Source organism: Gossypium arboreum, chromosome 6, assembly GCF_025698485.1.
Source record: "Gossypium arboreum isolate Shixiya-1 chromosome 6, ASM2569848v2, whole genome shotgun sequence".
Classification (NCBI taxonomy): domain Eukaryota; kingdom Viridiplantae; phylum Streptophyta; class Magnoliopsida; order Malvales; family Malvaceae; genus Gossypium; species Gossypium arboreum.
In genome coordinates this window covers 141,352,433-141,376,018 of record NC_069075.1, presented here as the reverse complement: position 1 = coordinate 141,376,018, position 23,586 = coordinate 141,352,433, and the positions used below count along the sequence as shown (strand labels likewise).

General features: G+C 35.8%; 1 protein-coding gene across 1 annotated transcript; it reads left to right on the top strand.

Moving 5' to 3' along the window:
• The first annotated feature begins 15,397 nt into the window (after nucleotides 1-15,397).
• On the top strand, nucleotides 15,398-16,923 carry LOC108484870 (protein ENHANCED PSEUDOMONAS SUSCEPTIBILITY 1-like). The gene has a single exon (XM_017788759.2). The coding sequence runs from the start codon at nucleotides 15,398-15,400 to the stop codon at nucleotides 16,757-16,759; it is 1,362 nt and encodes a 453-aa protein (XP_017644248.1). The 3' UTR covers nucleotides 16,760-16,923.
• Nucleotides 16,924-23,586: the final 6,663 nt, after the last annotated feature.

The window sequence follows — 23,586 nt, the reverse complement described above, 5'->3', positions numbered from 1 at the left end:
CCATCACAATCACCCAATGATTGATCCATGGAAATAAAAAATAATTTATTTGGGTGATGTCGTTGCTATTGGCAAAATCAGTATGTGTCGCCGTTGCCATTGGCGGCACTAATGCTTTTATTTTTTAAAAGAGTTAAATTGGTGCCGTCGTTGCCATTACTGGCACCTAACTTTTTTTGTCAAAAATTTGAATGGTACATTGGTTGTCGAGAAAAGAAGCATGATGAGAAAAAAGAAAAAAAAATAATAGATACCTGGCTAAAAACATAAACTCTAATGATAAGAAAGATGAATCGAGAATGACAGAAAGAAAATAGAAAAACTTCTTAGAAAAATAAAAATTATAGGAAAATTGAAGAAAAGATGAAATAATAAAGAAAACTTATATAGTTGGATTAATTAGCATTAACACCATCAATTAATGCAATTAAAACCTGTTAATGGAAATAAATTTAAAAAATGATATTAATGCTAATTAATTAATGCAATTAATTTTTTTCCTTCCTAACGGATTCAGGTTTATGCTGAAGTAGAAAACTCGAATGGAGCAAAATCTTTCAATGAAAAAAGTTCAAAATTGGTGCTAATTGCATTAATTAATAGTGTTAATGCTAATTAATCCAATTATCTAACCTTTTTTTTTATTTCAATTTTTCTTCGATCTCTTTCGTAATATTCTATTTTTCTCGGAAGTTTTTGAGTTTTCCTTTTCTAATTCTAGATTCACATTTTTAACCATTAGAGTTTTTGTTTTTAGCTAAGTAGATATATTTTTCTTTTCTTCTTTGTCCTCATGCTTCTTCACTCGACGACGAAGGTTCCATTCAGATTTCTTGACAAAAAAAGTCCAATGCTGCTAATGGCAACAACGGGACCAAAAAACAAAGTCAACTTTTTGACAAAAAAAATCGATTCTGCCAATGGCAACGACGACACCCATTAAAATATATTTTTTTCCTTTTCCTCCAGAATATCAATATTTTTAAGCAGGAATACACATACTGATGCCGCCAATGGCAACAAAGGCAGCCAAGAATTTTTTTTATTTCCACGGGTCAATCATTAGTTGATTATGATGGGTGGTGTCGCCAATGGAAACTGCGGCACCAGGGTTCATTGTTCAAAACAGATCATTTACGTACATGATTTTTAGGATGAGTCATTTTCGTAAATAATAAAAAAAATTTGGGTATTTTTCTATAAAAAAAAACCTAATCTTTTTGGTGAATGAAAAACATTATAGAAAATTAATTAGTGGTATATCCATGCACCCAAGGAGACGTCTGAAAAAATTTGATACAACCATTATTACTAACTCTCATTTTGGCTAGACTATCAACTTAATTATTATAATCTCTGGTAATATGTTGAATTAACCAAAAAATCATTTTAGCTAAGAGAAATATGATTCTTCTGACTAAAGCAGAATTCGACATCTTGGTAACATTCCCTTGAATTGCTTGGACAACCTCTTGACTGTTTGAATGATAAGAATTCTGTCAAATCCCTTATCCATAGCAATTGCCACACTTTAAAAAATGCCCTACAATTCAACATCAAGAACTGAACATGTGCCTACTAATCGATTATACCAAATAATTCAACTTTCGTATTTATCACGAAGAATACCCCAATCGTAGTTGTAAGAGCCTAAATCCGTCCGGTCCAATAAGCCAAACAAAAAAATAATAAAAACTAGTCCATTTGCAAATTGGCCCAAACCTGAACTACCCTAACCCAAACCCAATATTACACTGACCCAAGCCCAAAACCTAAAAAAAAACTAAGCAGGAAAACCTAGAACCCTAAAGCCGTTCGCGTTGCAGCCTCTGCCTCGTTAGCAAGCTCGTCGCCCAAGGTCTAATGCCTCGTCTACCGCTTTCACCAAAATGGCAAGGCGTGGCTCCCCAACGCCGTTGACCTTGCCATGGATACCTACAAAGAAGAAAGAAAGAGACAAAAACAGAAAGCAGTAAAGCAAAAAAAAAAATGATAGAATATTGTAATCAATCGGTTATAAAAGCCTAACGAAAAAATTGTATTTTCACAGATGCACAAGAAATCAAATACAAAAAAAGCGACAATTTTTAAAGGTAGTTCATTTATATATTTCTTTTTTTCGAAAAATAAATAAATAAAAGATAGGATTTTTTTTATTTACCTGAACACTATTTCATATTCCACCGTCGTGAGCGGATGATGACACCGTCTCCGATTAAGGAAGGCTCTCTCCTAGCGTGAAAGACCTTCGAATCATCCCTTGTTCGTTTGAGGATGCTAGGGTGTAACACCCCTAACTCGTGACCGACGCCGGTGTCGGACACGAGGGGTTAACGAGACAAATCCTCTTAAAGTACCGACCAATTTGGCATTTCTGGACAGGCTGGAAAACTGCGTCACCGTCGCCTTAAAAATCATATCTCGAGTTCCAAAACTCGGAAACTGGTTTCGTAAATTTTCCCTGAATTTAGACTCATATATCCATCCATGGATTTATTTTTAGAATTTTTGGTTGGGCCAATTGGTACAGTTTATTAGTTAAAGTCACCCATGTTACAGGGATCGACTGCTCTGACCTCCGCGCGTTACAACTTGAATATCTTTCTGTACAGGGCTTTAATACTGGTGCCGTTTGTTTCTAATGAAACTAGACTCAAAATGGAATCTGTACATATAAGGCATGACTCCTAATTCTTTCTGGATAATTTATGGTAAATTTTCAAAGTCACGACAGGGGACCCAGAAATCGTTCTGGCCCTGTCTCACGAGAACTTTAATATCCCCAGTATACTGCTCATATGGTCGTTTCGTTTCGTCCATATAAAATAGATTCATCAAGGATCAGTTCCATAATTTACTCACTATTTAATTCTACTTATACTATTTTTAGTGATTTTTCAATCTCATCTCACTGCTGCTGTCCGCAACAGTTACTGCAGTAGACTATGCCAATTTCATGAATTTTTCCTTGGCCTTAATCATCCATCATACATGACACAAATTATGGCCACCTTAACAAAATTTGAGTTTCTAAGACTCGTGGCTATAGGTTCTAGCATCCCACTCGACGACCACATAGGCCATTTTCACATGGCTTAAAGTTTACAACCCACAATTCGACAAAATATAATAGCCTATACATGCCAAATGTTCTTCAACAACAAAAAACAATACCACAAGATTTCAGCCGGTGTGATGACTTCAACGACGGTTCCGAGCACGCAACAATACGAGTCCAAGAGACCTAAAATGGGTGACAAGAAAACACCGAGTGAGTTTACAACTCAGTAAGTCATAAGCATTCGTCAATCCACCGATAAAGTTACTACTACATGTACAACAAATGAGGCTAGGTACTCGTCCATATCGAATCTATACCATAATACCTCGGACCTTTTGGTCCAATCTCGCACTAATTCATACATCCACATTTCATATTCTACACAACAAGATAATCAAGCATTTTACACATTAACTCATTTTCCAGCACAACCATACAATTTCAATCATCACATAGATTTAAGGCTTACCAAATTCAACCCCAAGCATGAACGTATTACCTATTCGTCATGAGCTCAAGGTACTTACCCGATCCGCTGTCCATACTCACTCGATGGAGACACACCTCCATATAATTGTTCGATTGGAGATATTTATATATATATATAGAGTACGCACACACAATTGCTTAATACTCGATTTCGCACACTTAGTGCCATGCGATTTAGGCCCGCACACACAGTGCCATGCCCTTCGAGCTCGCACACTTAGTGCCATATATTTCCAGCATGCACACTTAGTGCCATATATTTCCAGCACGCACACTTAGTGCCAATCTCGTCACCGTACACACGTATTGCCCGCACACTTAGTGCCGAAAGCAAACTTTCTACACATTTCACTATTTCTTTTACATTCAACAATTGTCGTCACTCCATACACATACATTTTCATTTATATATATATATCATCCCATTAAACACAATTGCATAAATTTTACAATCATTTAAGCAATATCAAATACGTGCTTAATGACTTACCTCGTGTTGGGTAAAATAGTTCCAAGTCGGCTACTCGATGACCTTCGTCTTTCCCTTGCTTGATTCTCCTTCTTTAACTCCTTGAGCTTAATCAATAAATCACTAGTTTAACCATCTTGCTAAACATTCATAATTCAACTACACATGCATATGTATGCTTGTATATTCGCAACCATTCTTACTAATCGTCCATTTGGTCGATTATACACCTAACCGAATATGCACCAAAACTTGATTCAACATTACCTACATACTCACTTTAATGGCCGAATATATATATATATGTACAATGTCAACTAACATCTTTTAATCACCTAATTTCATCTCATGAACATTTAATCAAATTTTCCCAATCTAGCATATTTTCACATCCATTTGTAACATCATGTACAAACACATATACACATATATCAAAACACAAATTTTACCTATAATGCAACAAGCATAAATCGCACTTATGAGCATGCCATGGCGAATACATCCCACACCATCCCCTTTCAATTTTTGGTCATGGTTAAACAAAGAAAACTCCATGTCTTACTCAAGAATGCTAAAAGAAATTTCAAGAGTAGTCAATCCATCATTACATGTATCATCAACAAGCTTCACATTTAGCATGCAATGGCTTTAACACAATATCAACCTTGGCCAAATACCATTTCCATGGCATAACAAGGATTTGAACCATGGGCTAACATGAACATCAAGTTAGCAACTAAAACATGCATGAATCTCATGACACAACCTCAAACATACCTTAATCTTGACACAAGTATGACCAAATCTCCTTCTAGTTCTCTTCTAAACCAAGCATGAAGCAAAAATCCTTCCTTTTTCCCTTAGTATTTTCAGCCAAGATTTTGAGAATGGATGAACAATTTTTTCCTTTCTTTTCCTCTACTCACGGCAACAAAGGGGGGGGCATCCATGCTCATTTTTTTTTCATTTCTTTATTTTTTCTACATAATCCACTAACTAAACATGTTGGAAACATGTTCCCTTGCCCATATTCTTGTCATGGCCGGCCACTCACCTTAGGAAGTGGGTTATTTGACATGCAAGGACAACTATTTTCCCACATGTATTAATAGGCCACCTTACAATTGCCTAGCACATTTCTAAATTTTCTCACATAAGTCCTATTTGATAAAAATTCACTTACTATTAACAAAATCCAAACACGAAATTTTCACACATGCATATATACATATAATGAGCATCAATTATGATGGTTAATTATTATTATGACTCGGTTTGGTGGTCCCGAAACCACTTTCCGACTAGGGTCGATTTAGGGATGTCACAACTCTCCCCCACTTAGAAATTTTCGTCCCGAAAATCTTACCGTAAATAGGCTCGGTATCGCTCTTTCATAGAGTCCTCAAGTTCCCAAGTGGCTTCTTCCATTCCGTGTTTATGCCACAACACCTTCACTAACGGGATTTTCCTATTGCGCAACTCTTTTACTTCACGCCTCATAATGCGAACCGGTTCCTCTTCATAGCTCAAATTAGGTGAATCTCAATCTCGGATGGAGCAATTACGTGCGATGGATCGACCTATATCGTCAAGCATCGAGACATGAAAACGTTGTGAATCCTTTCGAGCTCAAGGGCAAAATTAATCGATATGCGATCGCCCAACTCGTTCGGATACTTCATATGGCCCGATAAACCTCGGACTCAATTTGCCCTTACGACCAAATCTAAGCACCTTCTTCCAAGGTGAAACTTTGAGAAAGACCTTGTCTCCAACCTGATATTCAATATCTTTTCTTTTCAAATCCGCATACGACTTTTGGCGATCCGGCGACTTTCAAACTTTCACGAATTACTCGAACTTTTGCTCGGCATCCTTAACCAAATCAACCTCAAGAATTTACCTTCACTAAGTTCAGTCCGAATAATGGGTACGGCATTTACGACCGTATAAAGCCTCGTAAGGCGCCATCTTAATACTTGATTGAAAGCTATTGTTGTAGGCGAATTCAATCAAAGGTAAATACCGTTCCCATGAACCACTAAACTCAAGGATGCAACATCTCAACATATCCTCGAGTATTTGAATTATCCGTTCGGATTGACCATCGGTTTGGGGATGAAAAGCGGTGCTAAAATGCAGCTTGGTACCCAAAGCATCTTGCAATTTCTTCCAAAATCGCGACGTAAATCTTGGGTCTCTATCCGACACGATAGAAATAGGCACCCCGTGTAATCTCACAATCTGAGAAACGTACAATTCCGCTAATTTGTCCATTGAAAAATCCGTACGTACGGGGATAAAGTGAGCCGACTTAGTTAGTCTATCGACAACGACCCAAATCGCATCCTTCTTACTCACTGACAATGGCAGTCCGGATACAAAGTCCATTGTGACTCGATCCCATTTCCATTCGGGTATCATGATCGGCTGAAGTAATCCCGATGGCACTTGATGTTCCGCTTTCACTTGTTGACATATCAGACACCTTGAAACAAATTCAGAAATGTCTCGTTTCATACCGGGCCACCAAAATTGGCGTTTCAGGTCATTGTACATTTTAGTACTACCCGTGGATTGACATTCGACTACAATGGGCTTCATTTAGAATTATCGAAATAAGTTCAATTCTTTGGAACACACAGACGACTTCTAAACCTTAAACAATCGTCATCATCAATTTGAAACTCGATTCCTTGCTCGAACACACTCACCCGTTTTGCAAGCAACTCTCATCAACTTTCGAGCTTCCCGAATTTGATGAGCCAACAATGGTTTGGCCTTCAATTCGCTACTAACACATTGTCGTAGAATAGACAAGTGTACATTCATCGTCAGAAGCAAACAAAGGTGATTTCCGACTTAAGGCATCCGCAACCACATTGGCCTTTCCCGGTGATAATCAATAACGAGTTCATAATCTTTTAACAACTCGAGCCATCGTCTTTGTCGCAGATTTAAGTCTCTTTGAGTCATCAAATATTTGAGACTTTTGTGATCCGAATACACATGGCACTTCTCACCAAATAAGTAATGTCGCCATATCTTTAAAGCGAATACGATGGCAACCAATTCGAGATCATGGGTCGGATAATTTTTCTCATGTGGCTTTAATTGTCTCGACGCATAGGCCACAACTCGCCCTTCTTGCATCAATACGCAACCCAACCCAAGTAGGGATGCGTCACTATAAATGACAAACTCTTTGCCCGATTCGGGTTGCACTAGAATTGGGGCTTCATCAAATAAGCTTTCAGTTGATCGAAACTTTTCGACATTTCTCCGTCCATTCAACTTAACATCCTTTTGGAGTAGCTTCGTCATTGGCGTGGCTATCGTCGAGAAACCTTTACAAATCGTCGGTAATAACCGCAAGCCCCAAAAAGCTCCTAACTTGGTAACATTCCTTGGTGGTTTCCAATCGACTATGGCGAAATTTTGTTCGGTCCACCCGACACCGATGCGAGACATCACGTGCCCCAAAAGCTAACCTCTTTCAACCAAAATTCACATTTATTGAACTTTGCGTATAATCGCTTATCTCGTAAGATTTGCAACACTAGCCTCGGTGTTCAAGATGTTCGGTTTCATCTCTCGAATAGACCAAAATGTCATCGATAAATACAACTACGAACCGATCCAAGTATGGCCTGAAAATTCTATTCATTAAATCCATAAACACCGCAGGGCATTAGTGAGCCCAAACGGCATCACCAAGAATTCGTAGTGACCGTACCTCGTTCTAAAAGCGGTTTTGGTATGTCCGATTCTCGGACCCTCAACCGATAGTACCCGACCTCAAATCTATCTTTGAAAACACCGAGGCTCCCTTTAATTGATCAAACAAATCGTCAATTCGTGGCAATGGATATTTATTCTTTATCGTCACTTTATTGAGTTGACGATAGTCGATGCACAACCTCATGGTTCCGTCCTTCTTCTTCACAAACAATACAAAGCGCCCCATGGAGAAAAACTCGTCGAGCGAAACCTCTATCCGTCAATTCTTGCAATTGAACCTTCAATTCCTTTAATTCCGTTAATGCCATACGATACGGGGCTATTGAAATCGGCGTAGTACCGGTACAACCGATGCGAATTCCACTTCTCGAACCGGTGGCAATCCGGTAACTCCTCGGAAAAACATCCGAATACTCACAAACCACCGGTACCGATTCGAGTTTCCTTTCCGTCTCTTTACTCCCAAACACATACGCAAGGTATGTTTCACACCCTTTTCACATATCTTCGACGGTCATAGAAGATATTATTGTCGCACTCCTTTAAATCAAGAGACTCGACTCGGACTACCTCATTATTTGCACTCCTCAAATTAATGGTTTTCCTTTTGCGATCCACCACTTGCATCATGTACGGTCACCAATCCATACCAAGAATAACATCGAATTCATGAAATGGTAGAAGCATCGATCGGTAGGAAAACAGATTCTCGAATTATTAGGGGCATCTCTTGCACACTTTATCAACAAGCACGTATTGACCCAAAGGGTTTGACACTCGAATTACGAACTCGAGAGACTCAACGGTAGAGTCTTCTTGGATGCTAAGGTTTCACATACATATGAGTGAGTAGAGCCGGGTCAATCAATGCAATCACAATAGTATCAAAGAGAGTAAAAGTACCAGTGATAACGTCGGGGAGGATGCCTCCTCTCGTGCGCGGATGGCATATGCTCTAGCAGAGCACGGGTCTCGGATCGGACGGCCGTATTAGAGGCTCCTCTCGATTACCACCCCTACCTCCAGAGATTCTCGGGGCCTACCTCCACCGTCGTTCCACTAGGTCTTGCACCTTGCGTCTTATTCCTCTCATCTAGCTCCGTGCAATCTCTAATGAAGTGGTCCTTGAACCGCATCCATAACAGCCCTATTAATGACTTACCCCAACATTCACCTAGGTGTCGTCTTCCACATTGGGGGCATTCAGGTCTCTCTTGACGATTATTGCCCACACTAGCTACTGAAGTAGCTCTGGAGTCCGTCAATGGTCGGCTCTAATGGAAATTCCCGCAATCGTCCTCGACTTCTTGGTGTCCTCCACGAACCTCTTTACAGCCGAGAACGGAGCTTTACTCGTCGATCTTTTACGGTAATCTCTTGCTTCAAATTCAGCCTTCTTCTTCTCCTCCCAAGTTCTTCCGCCTTGCGTGCTCGTTCGACTAGTGTCACGAACTCCTTTATCTCTAAAATTCCCACTAGTAACTTTAACTCTTCATTCAATCCTTCTTCAAATCTTTTGCACATCGCAACCTCATCAGCCACACACTCCGAGCATACCGACTAAGTCTTACGAACTCATGTTCAGATTCGATCTGATCATCCGGCCTTGCTTGAGTTCCAAGAATTCCTTACGCTTCGATCGATGAACCGTTGACTAATGTATTTCTTTCGAAATTGGATTGGAAGAAATCCCAAGTAACTCGTTCATTTGGGACTATGGAAATTAAAGTCCTCCACCAATAGTAAGTGAGTCTCATAACAAGGATATAGCACACTTAAGACATTCGTCGGTGTGCATGACGATTCATCTAACACTCTAATGGTGTTATCGAGCGAACTTCGGCCTTTTCGGCATCATCAAGAACTATGGCCTTGAACTCCTCGCCCCACGCTTCCTAATCAAGTCCACAGTGGTTTACTCAGCCTCACAGGATCGATGAATCGGAGGCATTGCGAGTCTTGGGGTGGAGTATTTAAATTCGGGAATGGTTGGACAATCGGGTTGGTTCGGGCATATTATGCGACCCACTCATTCATCATAGTGAAGAAGGCTTGTTTCGCCCTTCATTTTGATTATTCGCGGATGACCGAGGCTCAACAGCGGTGTCCCTTGCGCAGGAGCAGCCGCTACACTTTCAACGTCATCCGCCAAGGGTCTCTCTACCCGGGTTCCATCGCTAATCAAAACAAAAATTTCAACCGTCAAGTCATCACATTATTAAGCACTATCAATTTGGCATGTATAGCTAGACTCACACGCGCTATGGTAGTCCTAGAACCGACTAAACCATAGCTCTGATACCAATAAAATTGTAACACCCTAACTCGTGACCGACGCGTGTCGGACACGAGGGTTAACGAGACAAATCCTCTTAAAGTACCGACCAATTTGGCATTTCTGGACAGGCTGGAAAACTGCGTCACCGTCGCCTTAAAAATCATATCTCGAGTTCCAAAACTCAGAAACTGGTTTCGTAAATTTTCCTGAATTTAGACTCATATATCCATCCATGGATTTATTTTTAGAATTTTGGTTGGGCCAATTGGTACAGTTTATTAGTTAAAGTCACCCATGTTACAGGGATCGACTGCTCTGACCTCCGCGCGTTACAACTTGAATATCTTTCTGTACAGGGCTTTAATACTGGTGCCGTTTGTTTCTAATGAAACTAGACTCAAAATGGAATCTGTACATATAAGGCATGACTCCTAATTCTTTCTGGATAATTTATGGTAAATTTTCAAAGTCACGACAGGGGACCCAGAAATCGTTCTGGCCCTGTCTCACGAGAACTTTAATATCTCCCAGTATACTGCTCATATGGTCGTTTCGTTTCGTCCATATAAAATAGATTCATCAAGGATCAGTTCCATAATTTACTCACTATTTAATTCTACTTATACTATTTTTAGTGATTTTCAATCTCATCTCACTGCTGCTGTCCGCAACAGTTACTGCAGTAGACTATGCCAATTTCATGAATTTTTCCTTGGCCTTAATCATCCATCATACATGACACAAATTATGGCCACCTTAACAAAATTTGAGTTTCTAAGACTCGTGGCTATAGGTTCTAGCATCCCACTCGACGACCACATAGGCCATTTTCACATGGCTTAAAGTTTACAACCCACAATTCGACAAAATATAATAGCCTATACATGCCAAATGTTCTTCAACAACAAAAAACAATACCACAAGATTTCAGCCGGTGTGATGACTTCAACGACGGTTCCGAGCACGCAAACAATACGAGTCCAAGAGACCTAAAATGGGTGACAAGAAAACACCGAGTGAGTTTACAACTCAGTAAGTCATAAGCATTCGTCAATCCACCGATAAAGTTACTACTACATGTACAACAAATGAGGCTAGGTACTCGTCCATATCGAATCTATACCATAATACCTCGGACCTTTTGGTCCAATCTCGCACCAATTCATACATCCACATTTCATATTCTACACAACAAGATAATCAAGCATTTTTACACATTAACTCATTTTCCAGCACAACCATACAATTTCAATCATCACATAGATTTAAGGCTTACCAAATTCAACCCCAAGCATGAACGTATTACCTATTCGTCATGAGCTCAAGGTACTTACCGATCCGCTGTCCATACTCACTCGATGGAGACACACCCTCCATATAATTGTTCGATTGGAGATATTTATATATATATATAGAGTACGCACACACAAGCTTAATACTCGATTTCGCACACTTAGTGCCATGCGATTTAGGCCCGCACACACGTGCCATGCCCTTCGAGCTCGCACACTTAGTGCCATATATTTCCAGCATGCACACTTAGTGCCATATATTTCCAGCACGCACACTTAGTGCCAATCTCGTCACCGTACACACGTATTGCCCGACACTTAGTGCCGAAAGCAAACTTTCTACACATTTCACTATTTCTTTTACATTCAACAATTGTCGTCACTCCATACACATACATTTTCATTTATATATATATATCATCCCATTAAACACAATTGCATAAATTTTACAATCATTTAAGCAATATCAAATACGTGCTTAATGACTTACCTCGTGTTGGGTAAAATAGTTCCAAGTCGGCTACTCGATGACCTTCGTCTTTCCCTTGCTTGATTCTCCTTCTTTAACTCCTTGAGCTTAATCAATAAATCACTAGTTTAACCATCTTGCTAAACATTCATAATTCAACTACACATGCATATGTATGCTTGTATATTCGGCAACCATTCTTACTAATCGTCCATTTGGTCGATTATACACCTAACCGAATATGCACCAAAACTTGATTCAACATTACCTACATACTCACTTTAATGGCGAATATATATATATATGTACAATGTCAACTAACATCTTTTAATCACCTAATTTCATCTCATGAACATTTAATCAAATTTTCCCAATCTAGCATATTTTCACATCCATTTGTAACATCATGTACAAACACATATACACATATATCAAAACACAAATTTTTACCTATAATGCAACAAGCATAAATCGCACTTATGAGCATGCCATGGCGAATACATCCCACACCATCCCCTTTCAATTTTTGGTCATGGTTAAACAAAGAAAACTCCATGTCTTACTCAAGAATGCTAAAAGAAATTTCAAGAGTAGTCAATCCATCATTACATGTATCATCAACAAGCTTCACATTTAGCATGCAATGGCTTTAACACAATATCAACCTTGGCCAAATACCATTTCCATGGCATAACAAGGATTTGAACCATGGGCTAACATGAACATCAAGTTAGCAACTAAAACATGCATGAATCTCATGACACAACCTCAAACATACCTTAATCTTGACACAAGTATGACCAAATCTCCTTCTAGTTCTCTTCTAAACCAAGCATGAAGCAAAAATCCTTCCTTTTTCCCTTAGTATTTTCAGCCAAGATTTTGAGAATGGATGAACAATTTTTTTCCTTTCTTTTTCCTCTACTCACGGCAACAAAGGGGGGCATCCATGCTCATTTTTTTTCATTTCTTTATTTTTTCTACATAATCCACTAACTAAACATGTTGGAAACATGTTCCTTGCCCATATTCTTGTCATGGCGGCCACTCACCTTAGGAAGTGGGTTATTTGACATGCAAGGACAACTATTTTCCCACATGTATTAATAGGCCACCTTACAATTGCCTAGCACATTTCTAAATTTTCTCACATAAGTCCTATTTGATAAAAATTCACTTACTATTAACAAAATCCAAACACGAAATTTTCACACATGCATATATACATATAATGAGCATCAATTATGATGGTTAATTATTATTATGACTCGGTTTGGTGGTCCCGAAACCACTTTCCGACTAGGGTCGATTTAGGGATGTCACATAGGGTGTGGAGGTACCTCTAAAAAATTACAGAGAAACCAGAAGGCTTCTCAAATTTTCTTTTTTCTTTTTATCGAGTTTCTCAAGAAAGATCGACCCTAAATTTTGGTTCTCAGAGTCAAAATGGTCGAAAGGGACGTCATTTCATAGATTTCAGCCACCGGGGACAGCGGACCATGTCGCCGACAACCAATGGCCGTCGTAGAGGCTCATCAGAACTCATGGCCAACCTAAAGGCTATTTGAGAGAAAATGAAAGAAAGAATTTTTTTTTTTAAACGTAGGAGAGAAGTGAAATTTTTCAAAATTTTTTGACTTATATAGGGCCTTGGTACGACGACATTTTGGCCTGGCTTTAGATGCCCCAAAACGGCATTGTTTTGAAGTATGACCCGGATGCCCAACCCGAATCCCCTCTAGGATCCATGTGTTTTCACATGGAGGGGGTAATTTCCATTTTGGCCCCTCCGCTTTTTTGCTTCTTTTTAATTTTGTCCTATTTCATTTTTATTTGTTTTATTTTTATCCTTTTTATTTTGTTCTTGTGCAATTTAGTCCATTGACCCACTGTTGACCCTCTGAGGGAAGGACACATGTGATATGGGTGGGATAATACCCCTTCAGTCCCTGTTCTTTTTTGCATATTATAATTTAGTCATTTATTTGCTTTTCTTTGTTTTTTTTTTCAATTCAGATTTTAATTTTTTAATTCTAATTTAGTCCTTTACCTTTCTTAAATTCAGCTCGTTTATCTACAATTATTTAATCTCCAATACATTAATTTCATTATTTATATTTTCACCCTTTAAGTTATACAATTTACATTTTGTTCTCAAATTTCCTATTATTTTATTTTGGTCCTTCATTTTTAATTATTGTTACTATTAATACTATTAATTGATTATTGTTGAAAATTAATATTTTTTGTTAAAATTTACTCAAATATCAATATTTATTGAATGTAATTAGACTATTATCATACTTTTTATATTATTTCATTATTATTATCATTATTATCATATAGTATTATTAATTAAATATTTATTATTATTTCTTATTATTGTCATTTCATCTCATTATTCATGTGGTTATTTGATTAATATCATATTTTCGCCATCATCATACATTGTAAATATTGTTACATACATTCATCCGTTTTTCGATAAAAACACATAAGAATAATTAAAACTGAGACAATTTTCATCATTTTGGAATTTGAGGAGTCATGCTCCTAACTTACGGAGTATGGTCTTTTCCTAGAAACAAAATAACTAAATATCCTATTTAAAACTTAAAGTACATAGGACTTAGGTAATAATCAAATGACGAAAATCTTTATTTTCGAAGATTCGAGATTTGTGCCTTCACTTACGAGACATGATCCTTTTCTCGATTGACTCGAAATAAGAAAGCTCTTTCCATAAAATTCAATTTAGTTTGCGATATTTTAATAAAATCATGCTAAAAGGGAATCGTATCTTAAATCTTCTTTGAATTTTCAATTCTCGATAATAAGACATCAAGTAATCAACTAAGTATCAATTTCGAGCGTTATGAATGTGCTAATCTTCCCTCATGCGTAACCGACTCCCGAACCCATTTCTTAGATTTTATAAACCGAAATTTATTGTTTTGGTAAACTTAACGTTTTACTAAAATGATTAAGTTCAATGTGATCTGATCGCACCTAATAAAAAAGATTGGTGGCGACTTTATTTCCATTTTTTAAAAATAAAAAGTGGATCTCAAAAAAAAAAAATCGACAATAGAAATCCTAGCGCTCTCTTTAACAACTCCGTTGGAATTTAACTGGATCCGATTACCACCGAGGTGATAATGGGGTTTGAAAGCTGAATTCATTTACCTTAAGGCATATATATTGTTTGTCATAATTGAAAGAGACTTTTGATCATAAATTCTAATATTTGCACGTTGTTATTTTAATGTCTAGTAACTGTCAGATTTTCTAGGTTGGTTGGAGTTTTAATGTCATGCAATGCTTTCGAAATGTAAAGTCAGTTTCAAAATAAATAAAATCAATATTTATTCAGGAAGAAATAATGAAACATAATTTATTTGTATATAAACTATTTTTTTTTTATTTTTCCAATTAAATAAATAATTTAATTGGTTCTGCAATTGAACAACCGAATAAAGCTGAATCAAAAGTAGACCAAGCACTATATATATAAACACATCATTGCTTCAATGTTCAACAACCCTGCTATTCCAATCTAAGTATACTCTACCCTCCTCTCTAGCAACCCAAAAAAGAAATGGAACAATCAACAGTTCGAATCATCTCAGAATGCTATGTTACACCACAACATGTTTCTGATCAATCAAAACAGCCTTACTATTTGACAACATGGGATCTTGTTATGTTGTCTATGCAGTACATCCAAAAGGGTCTTCTCTATACCAAACCAGAGAATAGTTGTGAAGAAAACTTGATCAAAAATGTCTTGGACCGGCTCAAGCAATCCCTTTCCATTTCCCTCGTTCATTTCTATCCCTTATCAGGTCGGCTCGTAACGAAAATAGAAGAAAACCCAAAGTCTCATTTCGTGTTTGTGGATTGTAATAACAGCCCAGGAGCCAAATTTATACATGCAGCTGTTGATTTATCTGTGTCCGACATTGTTTCACCTACATATGTTCCGTTGGTTGTTCAATCGTTCTTCGATCATGATCGAGCAATCAACTATGATGGTCACACCAGACCTTTGTTATCGATTCAGGTCACCGAACTGGTAGATGGGGTGTTCATAGGATGTTCAATGAACCATGTTCTTGGTGATGGAGCTACCTTTTGGCATATCTTCAACACATTATCCGAAATATTTCAAGCTCAAGGAGATACTAAAATGAAAATCTCACGTCCGCCAGTGCTAGAGAAATGGTTTCCAGAGGGTCATGGTCCGTTACTTAACCTTCCTTTCACCAACCAAGATGAGTTCATCACTAGATTTGAAGCACCCGAGCTTTTAGAGAGAATGTTCCATTTCTCAGCAAAATCCATTGCAAAGCTCAAAGAAAGGGCTAACACAGAATCCAACACCACCAAAATCTCCTCCTTTCAATCTTTATCTGCATTTGTATGGCGGTCTATAACAAAGGCACGTCATTTCCCAAACGAAACAGTCACTGGTTGTAGGTTAGCTACAAACAATAGGTCAAGGCTAGAACCAGCTTTACCCCCAGATTACTTTGGAAACTCAGTTCAAACTGTTAGAGCAGTGACAACAGCTGGTGAACTGCTCGACCATAATCTCGGTTGGGCTGCTTGGAAACTACACCAAGCTGTGGTTAACCATACAGATAAACAAGTGCGTGGTTTCGTCAATGGTTGGCTTGATTCACCCTTCACTTACCAGATTGCTCAGCTTTTTGACCCACAAAGTGTGATGTTTGGAAGCTCGCCGAGGTTCAACATGTATGAAAATGAGTTTGGGCTAGGGAAAGGATTGATGCTTCGAAGCGGATATGCTCATAAGGTTGATGGGAAAGTTTCGTCGTATCCAGGACGTGAAGGTGGTGGAAGTGTCGACTTGGAAATTTGCCTTTCACCATCTTCAATGAAAGCTCTTGAATCAGATGAAGAGTTCATGAGCGTTGTTTCTGCTGATGTATTTTGAGTTTGATATTGAAAATCATACGATGGTAACTACCAGTTGTTTTAAGTCTAATTTTTCTGTTGCTGTAAGTTTCTTTTACTTTATGTTTTAAATTTTTTTTACTCTAGTGTTACGCAGCTGTGTGTGTGAAGGTGAATATATAGCCTTCTCTATTATTCTCAAAAAAAAAATTGTTCTTCTCTTCCTCTCTTTGTAACAAAAACTACAACAAAAGTGGTATTCGGAGCTTCTTCTTGAGAGCTGTGAGGTTATACTGCTATTTTTGAGTGATTTTAATGGTTTCTTCTAATGCTTTTTCAACATCTATTCCTATTTTCACATGAACTCATTATCACATTTGGGCAATTAAGATAAAAATTTATTTAAGATCTACTATGAGTAAGTCGGTCCAATTCAAATGTCATAATAGAGATGGGATTAATTTCCCTCAAGACTTATATCCAAATTCAAGCAGCTAAAGTTAAACCTTAACTTATTCCTTCAAGAATTTATCACAAAAAAAAAAAAATTTGAGAAAAAGAGTTAAAACTGCAAGACAATGGATTTTAGAGCAAGGATGAATTAAAAAAGATTAATTTTGTTTGTGGGCCTAAACTCTCAATCTATGATGGCAAGCCATTATGAAGAATGTTAACAAGTTTAGGCGTTTCATATTGAGTTCGGGTCATAAACTTAATTTTTATTATACATAGCCCAATATTGTATTTTTTATCTCTTATTATTTTATTTTTTATTAAATTTTTTTTATAATTATTAAGTATTTTAAATTATTTAATAGTTTTATGTTAACAAGAATGTTTTGTTTAAAACTATTTCTTGTTTAGATTAATTAATGTTTTAGTACATGCGCATGTGACCCTTTTACTTAGGAAAAATTTTGAAATTTCATGAAAAATTTCTTTAAGTTCTCTATTTAGTCCCGACTTGCATCTAATGTTTAAATTGGGCTTTAAGGGTCCATTCAAGGGACGATATGATTAGTTTTGATTATAAATAATAAATGACATGAATTATGTGTATTTGTTTTGTAAATTTAGGTAATACTCCGTAAACCTGTTCTGGCGACGGACATGGGTTATGGGTGTTACATTTATGTTAACAAGAAAGTTTTGTTTAAAACTATTTCTTGTTTAGATTAATTAAAGTTTTAGTATACTTTAGAATTTTATTTGGATGTACTTAGCTAGTCTTTGTATAAAGGCTTCTTCATTGTTCATTAAACAGACAAACTGTTTTCGTTAATAAAGTTTTCAATCTAGGGAGTTTGTTTCTTGTGCAAGATTTCTTTATTGTAGTTTTTAGAAGTAGTTTTCTTCTCGATTTTCTTCAAGAAGTCGTGGGAATCAATTTTTTACCCTTCAATTTGCCAAGAATTATTTCTTGGAGGGTTGATTACGGCTATTAGTTCAATTTGTTGGGATTTATATCTCAAATGGTTCAATTGAACATTTATCCTTCTATCCGTTATAACCATCGGTTTATTCAATCCATCTTCCACTTTAAATTTTGTCTATTTATTTATTTTTATATTATTATTATTTGTTCTCAAAATTCTTCTTTTACTTTTTTCAATTTATTTATTACTAAATTTGTTTATGTTTTTTTTTAGACCAGATTCAAATCTTTTCTTTTCGAGTCAAACAACTTGAATTCAATCCTTCAATTGATGAAGATCCACCAACACTGAGACAAAATCCCACCATTGCTCAAGTTAAAGCTTATGATGAAGAAATCTTGAAAAAGGATAAAGCTTTAACGTATATTCACTTCGGGTTAGTAGATCACATTTTTACAAGCATATGGATCTTGAAACACCAAAGACTGTTTGGGATAAACTAAATGAAACTTACGAAGGAGGTGATAGAGTGAAGAAAACAAAACTTTTAAAAGTTGAGTGATCACATTTTCACATTTAATGATTGAGTGATAAAAATCAAAGCACGCGATTGCACTTTTATTGAACATATAAGAACTAATATACAAAAAAGACCAAAATGGAAAACGAGGTACAGTACCAGAGTTATATTAGAATTTTTAAAGAAACTAAAATCAACTTTAACAATTTTGTGGCTTAGCCTTGTTAGCGCCGGCCCATCTCCAAAAATCAGAGTTTAATTTTAATTTTTCTTTTTTATTAAAAAAGGAAATTTCCCAGATTTGAGACAATTCAGACATTTGTTCCCCATATTCGAAGCAACTATGTGTTTTGTCTTTTAGTAGTACGTACGCGCTACCACTTAAAACTCGCTTTAATATTTAGCCACGTTTCAGATCTTCGAATCTAACAGCACTTACGGCGAGTACAATATACCCGAAAGCCATCGATACTTCACTTCTTGCTCCATATGTGGAAAAAGCCCAAAAGAGGTTTGCTTAAAGTAATCCACTGTAATACCTTTTCTTGGTACTACCTGACAATCCACAATCTTATCTAACTGCCAACGAAGCAAACAACTTGAATCTAACGGCTGACATGTAAGAAATCATAGGGCTTTCAACGAACCAAAGTCACGGTAGTTTCTTCCCTAGATTTCTGACCAAATCCATGTCTCAGTCAGTTTAACACTTTCCGCCGTCAACGTGTTCACGGATAATAGCCAATGAAATTTATCCACGTCATTGAATGTCCGTAACTAAATCAAACTCCAAGCTTAAGGGTTACGCTTTATTTTTTTTCTTTTTGGTGAAATTTCGAACAAAGTCCTTGTATTATGTATTTTGATGAATTTAGTCTTTTTATTGTAATTTAATCATTTTAAATCTCTCTACCTTTTAAATTGCTTATTTTCAAACCTGAAATCAAATTTTCTGTTAATTTTTTCAAATATCTTGACTTGTTCTAAATTAAAATAAATAATTACAATGTAAAAATAAATTGATAATTAGATAGAGTTCTTGCATTATGAGACTTGAGCCGAAGGCCTAAAAGTTTGTAAGGTCTCTTCCTAATTCTTACCATTAAATTAAGGCCTCCTTAACACGAGTCTTATTTTTTTAATTATATGAAATATACACCTTAGCATTTTTATTTTATATAGTTAGATAAATATTATGAATCTTTTTATTTTTATGAAGCTTTTTACTTTTTTAAAGTGCAAAAAAATTATCTAACTATTAAAAAATTACCAATGTGTGCATTTCCGACCATCACTACATTTTAAAAAAAAATGATTTCAAATTATTGAATGAATTTAGTGGAAAAATTGACCTTAGGATCTAGAATATACATTATAAAAATTAGAAAGATTAAAAATATCGTCACACTTGAAGGACCAAGATCTAAAAAAGTATACAATAGGGGAACTTTTATGACCTTCCATTTTGCTACAAAACCCTTTTTCACTATAGAAACGAATTAAAAATTCCCACAAAAAAGAAATCCATAAATTTTTTTCCCTAAAAAATGTTCAAAAATCAAGATTCAATTCTTCTATTGATAGAAATAGGAGGAAGAGTTTATTTATCCAAAACAAGCTCTTTATCATCTTCCACCGGGCAGGGACGAAGCTAAAAGTTTATTTTTGGGAGGCTAAAATTAAATTTTAAAATTTTAAAAGAGTCAAAATACAATTTTATCTTTGTATATGCTTGTTTTTTTAAAATTTTAAAAGTATTAAACTGAGTTCTTTTTATATTAGGGGGGCAAAGTGTACTTTTACCATTAAATTAACTTATAATTTTAAAAACTTAAAGGGACTAAAATGATGATTTGCTATTTTAGGGGGCCAAGGCCCTGTCTGCACCCCTTGGTGCTGTCCCTGCCATCATGTTTTCAATTTTAACTTTCAGAGTAAGAGCTTTTCAACCATTATCTCACTGGTAAAAACATTTCCGCCACAGCCGATTATGTTGATTTGTACAAATACGATTTGACCATGGACCTTAATTATTCTATTACAAGGGCAAATGGAAGGGTGTGGTGGAAATAAGGAAAAGCTAGGGATGTTTATTATAAAGAAAATGTAGTGTTGGGGACTAGAACACAATTTGTGTTTTATGAGTTAATTCAATTAAAACAATAGTTAGGACTCTTGAATTATGTACAAATATTCCCTTCCTTCACCAATTCACCATCTCTAAGGTAAAACAAATTTGTTTCTATATAGGTTTTATGGATAATATTTTGGAAAATTGTATGTCATTATTTATAACGACCTGAAAGACACCCGACGATCGAATCAGATAAGAGATGTTTCATTATTAATGTTTGGTGATGGTGGTTGATTAGTCAAGTGGTAAAAAATTCAATTCTAAGATGAAATTTTATAGATAAAAAAGATAGTGTGTAGCAAAAATATATAGAGAGAAAACAATATTAGAAAAGTTTACCTCATTTAGGAGTTCGATTTTATTCAACTCCAAAAACTACTATAAATAAATATTCAAAACTAACTTTGAATTTTTCCAAAATTTCTTTGGGTTCACTAGGTTAATTGTGCCCTATTGGGAGGAGCTAAGGGTGAGGATAGGCAACAGCCTTCCCTTCGTAAAATAGGAAATATTTTCTTTACGCCTTTTAAATTTCATAAAATTATAAATTAATATATAATAAAATTATATTTTAACTTTATAAAAATACTAAAATTTTGATATAGTCCTTTACAAAATTATAAAAATATAAGTCAATACAAGAATGAAATTACATTTTAGCTCTCATAAATATATATAATTTAATCTGAAACTCATCCTAAAAAAAACTTATGGCTTCACCCATGCCCATTAGTACTAAAATCTTAGTAAGTTTAGACTTTTAGGTGCCAACTCCTTCAAAAATATGAACTTTCGTTTCATTAAATTATGCTTGTTTGTGGCCAAACATGTGTAACTTATGAAAGTGATGTCTCTTCCCATCTGCAGGCTCCTTTCGTGTTATGCCGAGTATTCGCTAAACCTCGTTTTGGAAATACCGTATTCGAGAACGTTTTAAGTTGTTGTGGAGAAGAAAGTATTCTGGCTCTACATCACATTGGTATTCACCATGATCTATCTATAGCTAGATGATCCAATAGCAACCAGAGCTGTTTCTGTTGGCAGTTTTGAGTTTCATTCAGGCATCCTACCGGACCTGCGCAATGATCCGGTAATGTGTTGTCATGGAAGTTATGTTCTTGCCATGTATTTCAAGTCTCAATTGGATACCCTGTAACTTCAATTTTGTTATGCATATAAGTTCTTTTGATTAAAAAAGATGTTTACATGTTGTGAAAGTTTTATATGCTGTCTGCTTTTTCAATCTGTTTCGAACCCCTCTTTTTCACATATATGCATGTTGTTCATTGGCTGCTACGTAGGTGCGGTCTCGGTTAACTACCGGACAAGTTACGGTCAGTTGTAGGAGAAGAGTTCATATCTGAATACATAGATTTTCTGATGCCCGGAAAACTAACCTTTTGTAAGGTCATTTCTCATTCCCCTTTGTTGTCCATAAAAGTTTTAATAAATTTATCTTTTGCTTCACCTTGCACGCTATAGTAATGTGCCTAATATAAAGTTGTGCTTTAGAATAAATATGTACACACGGTACGATTGACAAGCTCGAAAAAATTTTAAAATCAAGCGATTCACCTATCATTCGAGTTCTCCAACCACTGATGACAACCAATTTGAAAGGTTTTTATACAAAGCTTTCATTTGACAGTGTTTTGACACTATACTTTTATTTTTAATTTATCAACAAATTATCTATTCAATGGCAACTTATATGTATGTTATGAAAATAATTGACTTTATGATAATCATAGTCATCACAGAGCACATTCCTAATAGGACCACGGGATATAAATTGCATGGCAAAAACATTGCCATTCCCATGTGCATAATCAGTTAATCATTATGACTACATTCAACATCCACCACTACCCACACTTCCTCACAGGCTAATAAGAGGTGGGTCACTTGGGCCATTTATGTTCATTCCAGGCTCCTAAAGAAAAAAAAAGAAGAACATAATTCATAAGCTATGTTCCCTCCCTTTTCAATTAATTGATTCAATCACCACCCACAACCATCATTCAAAAACAGGGGTTAAATCACATAGTAATTGCTACAACTAAACCTTTGTCCTTTAAGTGACTCACCCTTTCTTAAAGATTTTATTGACCAATATGCCCAATTGCCCCATCTTTTCCAACTTGCAAGCATGTTCTCTTTTTAACAAAAAGTTAAAATCACCCTTATTTCCAATTTCACCCCCACCTTTTTTTCTATATTTTATAGTTGGTCAAGGTCCTTATATTATGTTTTTTTTTATTTATACAATATCTAAAACTACTCACAGTTTTTATTTTAATCTTTAAATAGAAAATTAATGTATTTTAAGCACTTAAACTCACATCTTTCTACATTGATAATGATACTAACGTCGTAAAATAAATTATTTGACAAAATTAATGAAGAAAAATAAAATACACATTTCTAACGCATTATGTTTCATTGTTGGAATTAGTGCCTAATGTTACATGAATTAATTCAAAGTTATACAGTGTATTAATGACAGTCATAGATAAGTTGTAGAATATTTTAATTATTTGTTTATTTATTTTGTTGTCAAAAGTAAAGGACAAGTTAATAATATTCGTTTTGGAAGATGGGGAATCATCAATGCTGATATTTATTTAATCAATTTTCAATGAAAAGGATATAACATAATTAATGTGGCTGTATCTGCATAACCCATTTGTCTAAATGTGCAAATTAGTAGGATAAAAAAAAAAAAAAAAGTAAAGCCAAAGCAACCACCTTTGAATGGTTCTGAAAAATGAAGAAAATTCAATAGAAAAAAGAAATAAGAGGTAGAAAAACAGTACAAGCTAAGAAGAAAATAGGCC

Coding starts and splice junctions, on each gene's coding strand:
- LOC108484870 (XM_017788759.2), top strand. CDS start 15,398: ATGGAACAATCAACAGTTCGAATCATCTCAGAATGCTATGTTACACCA.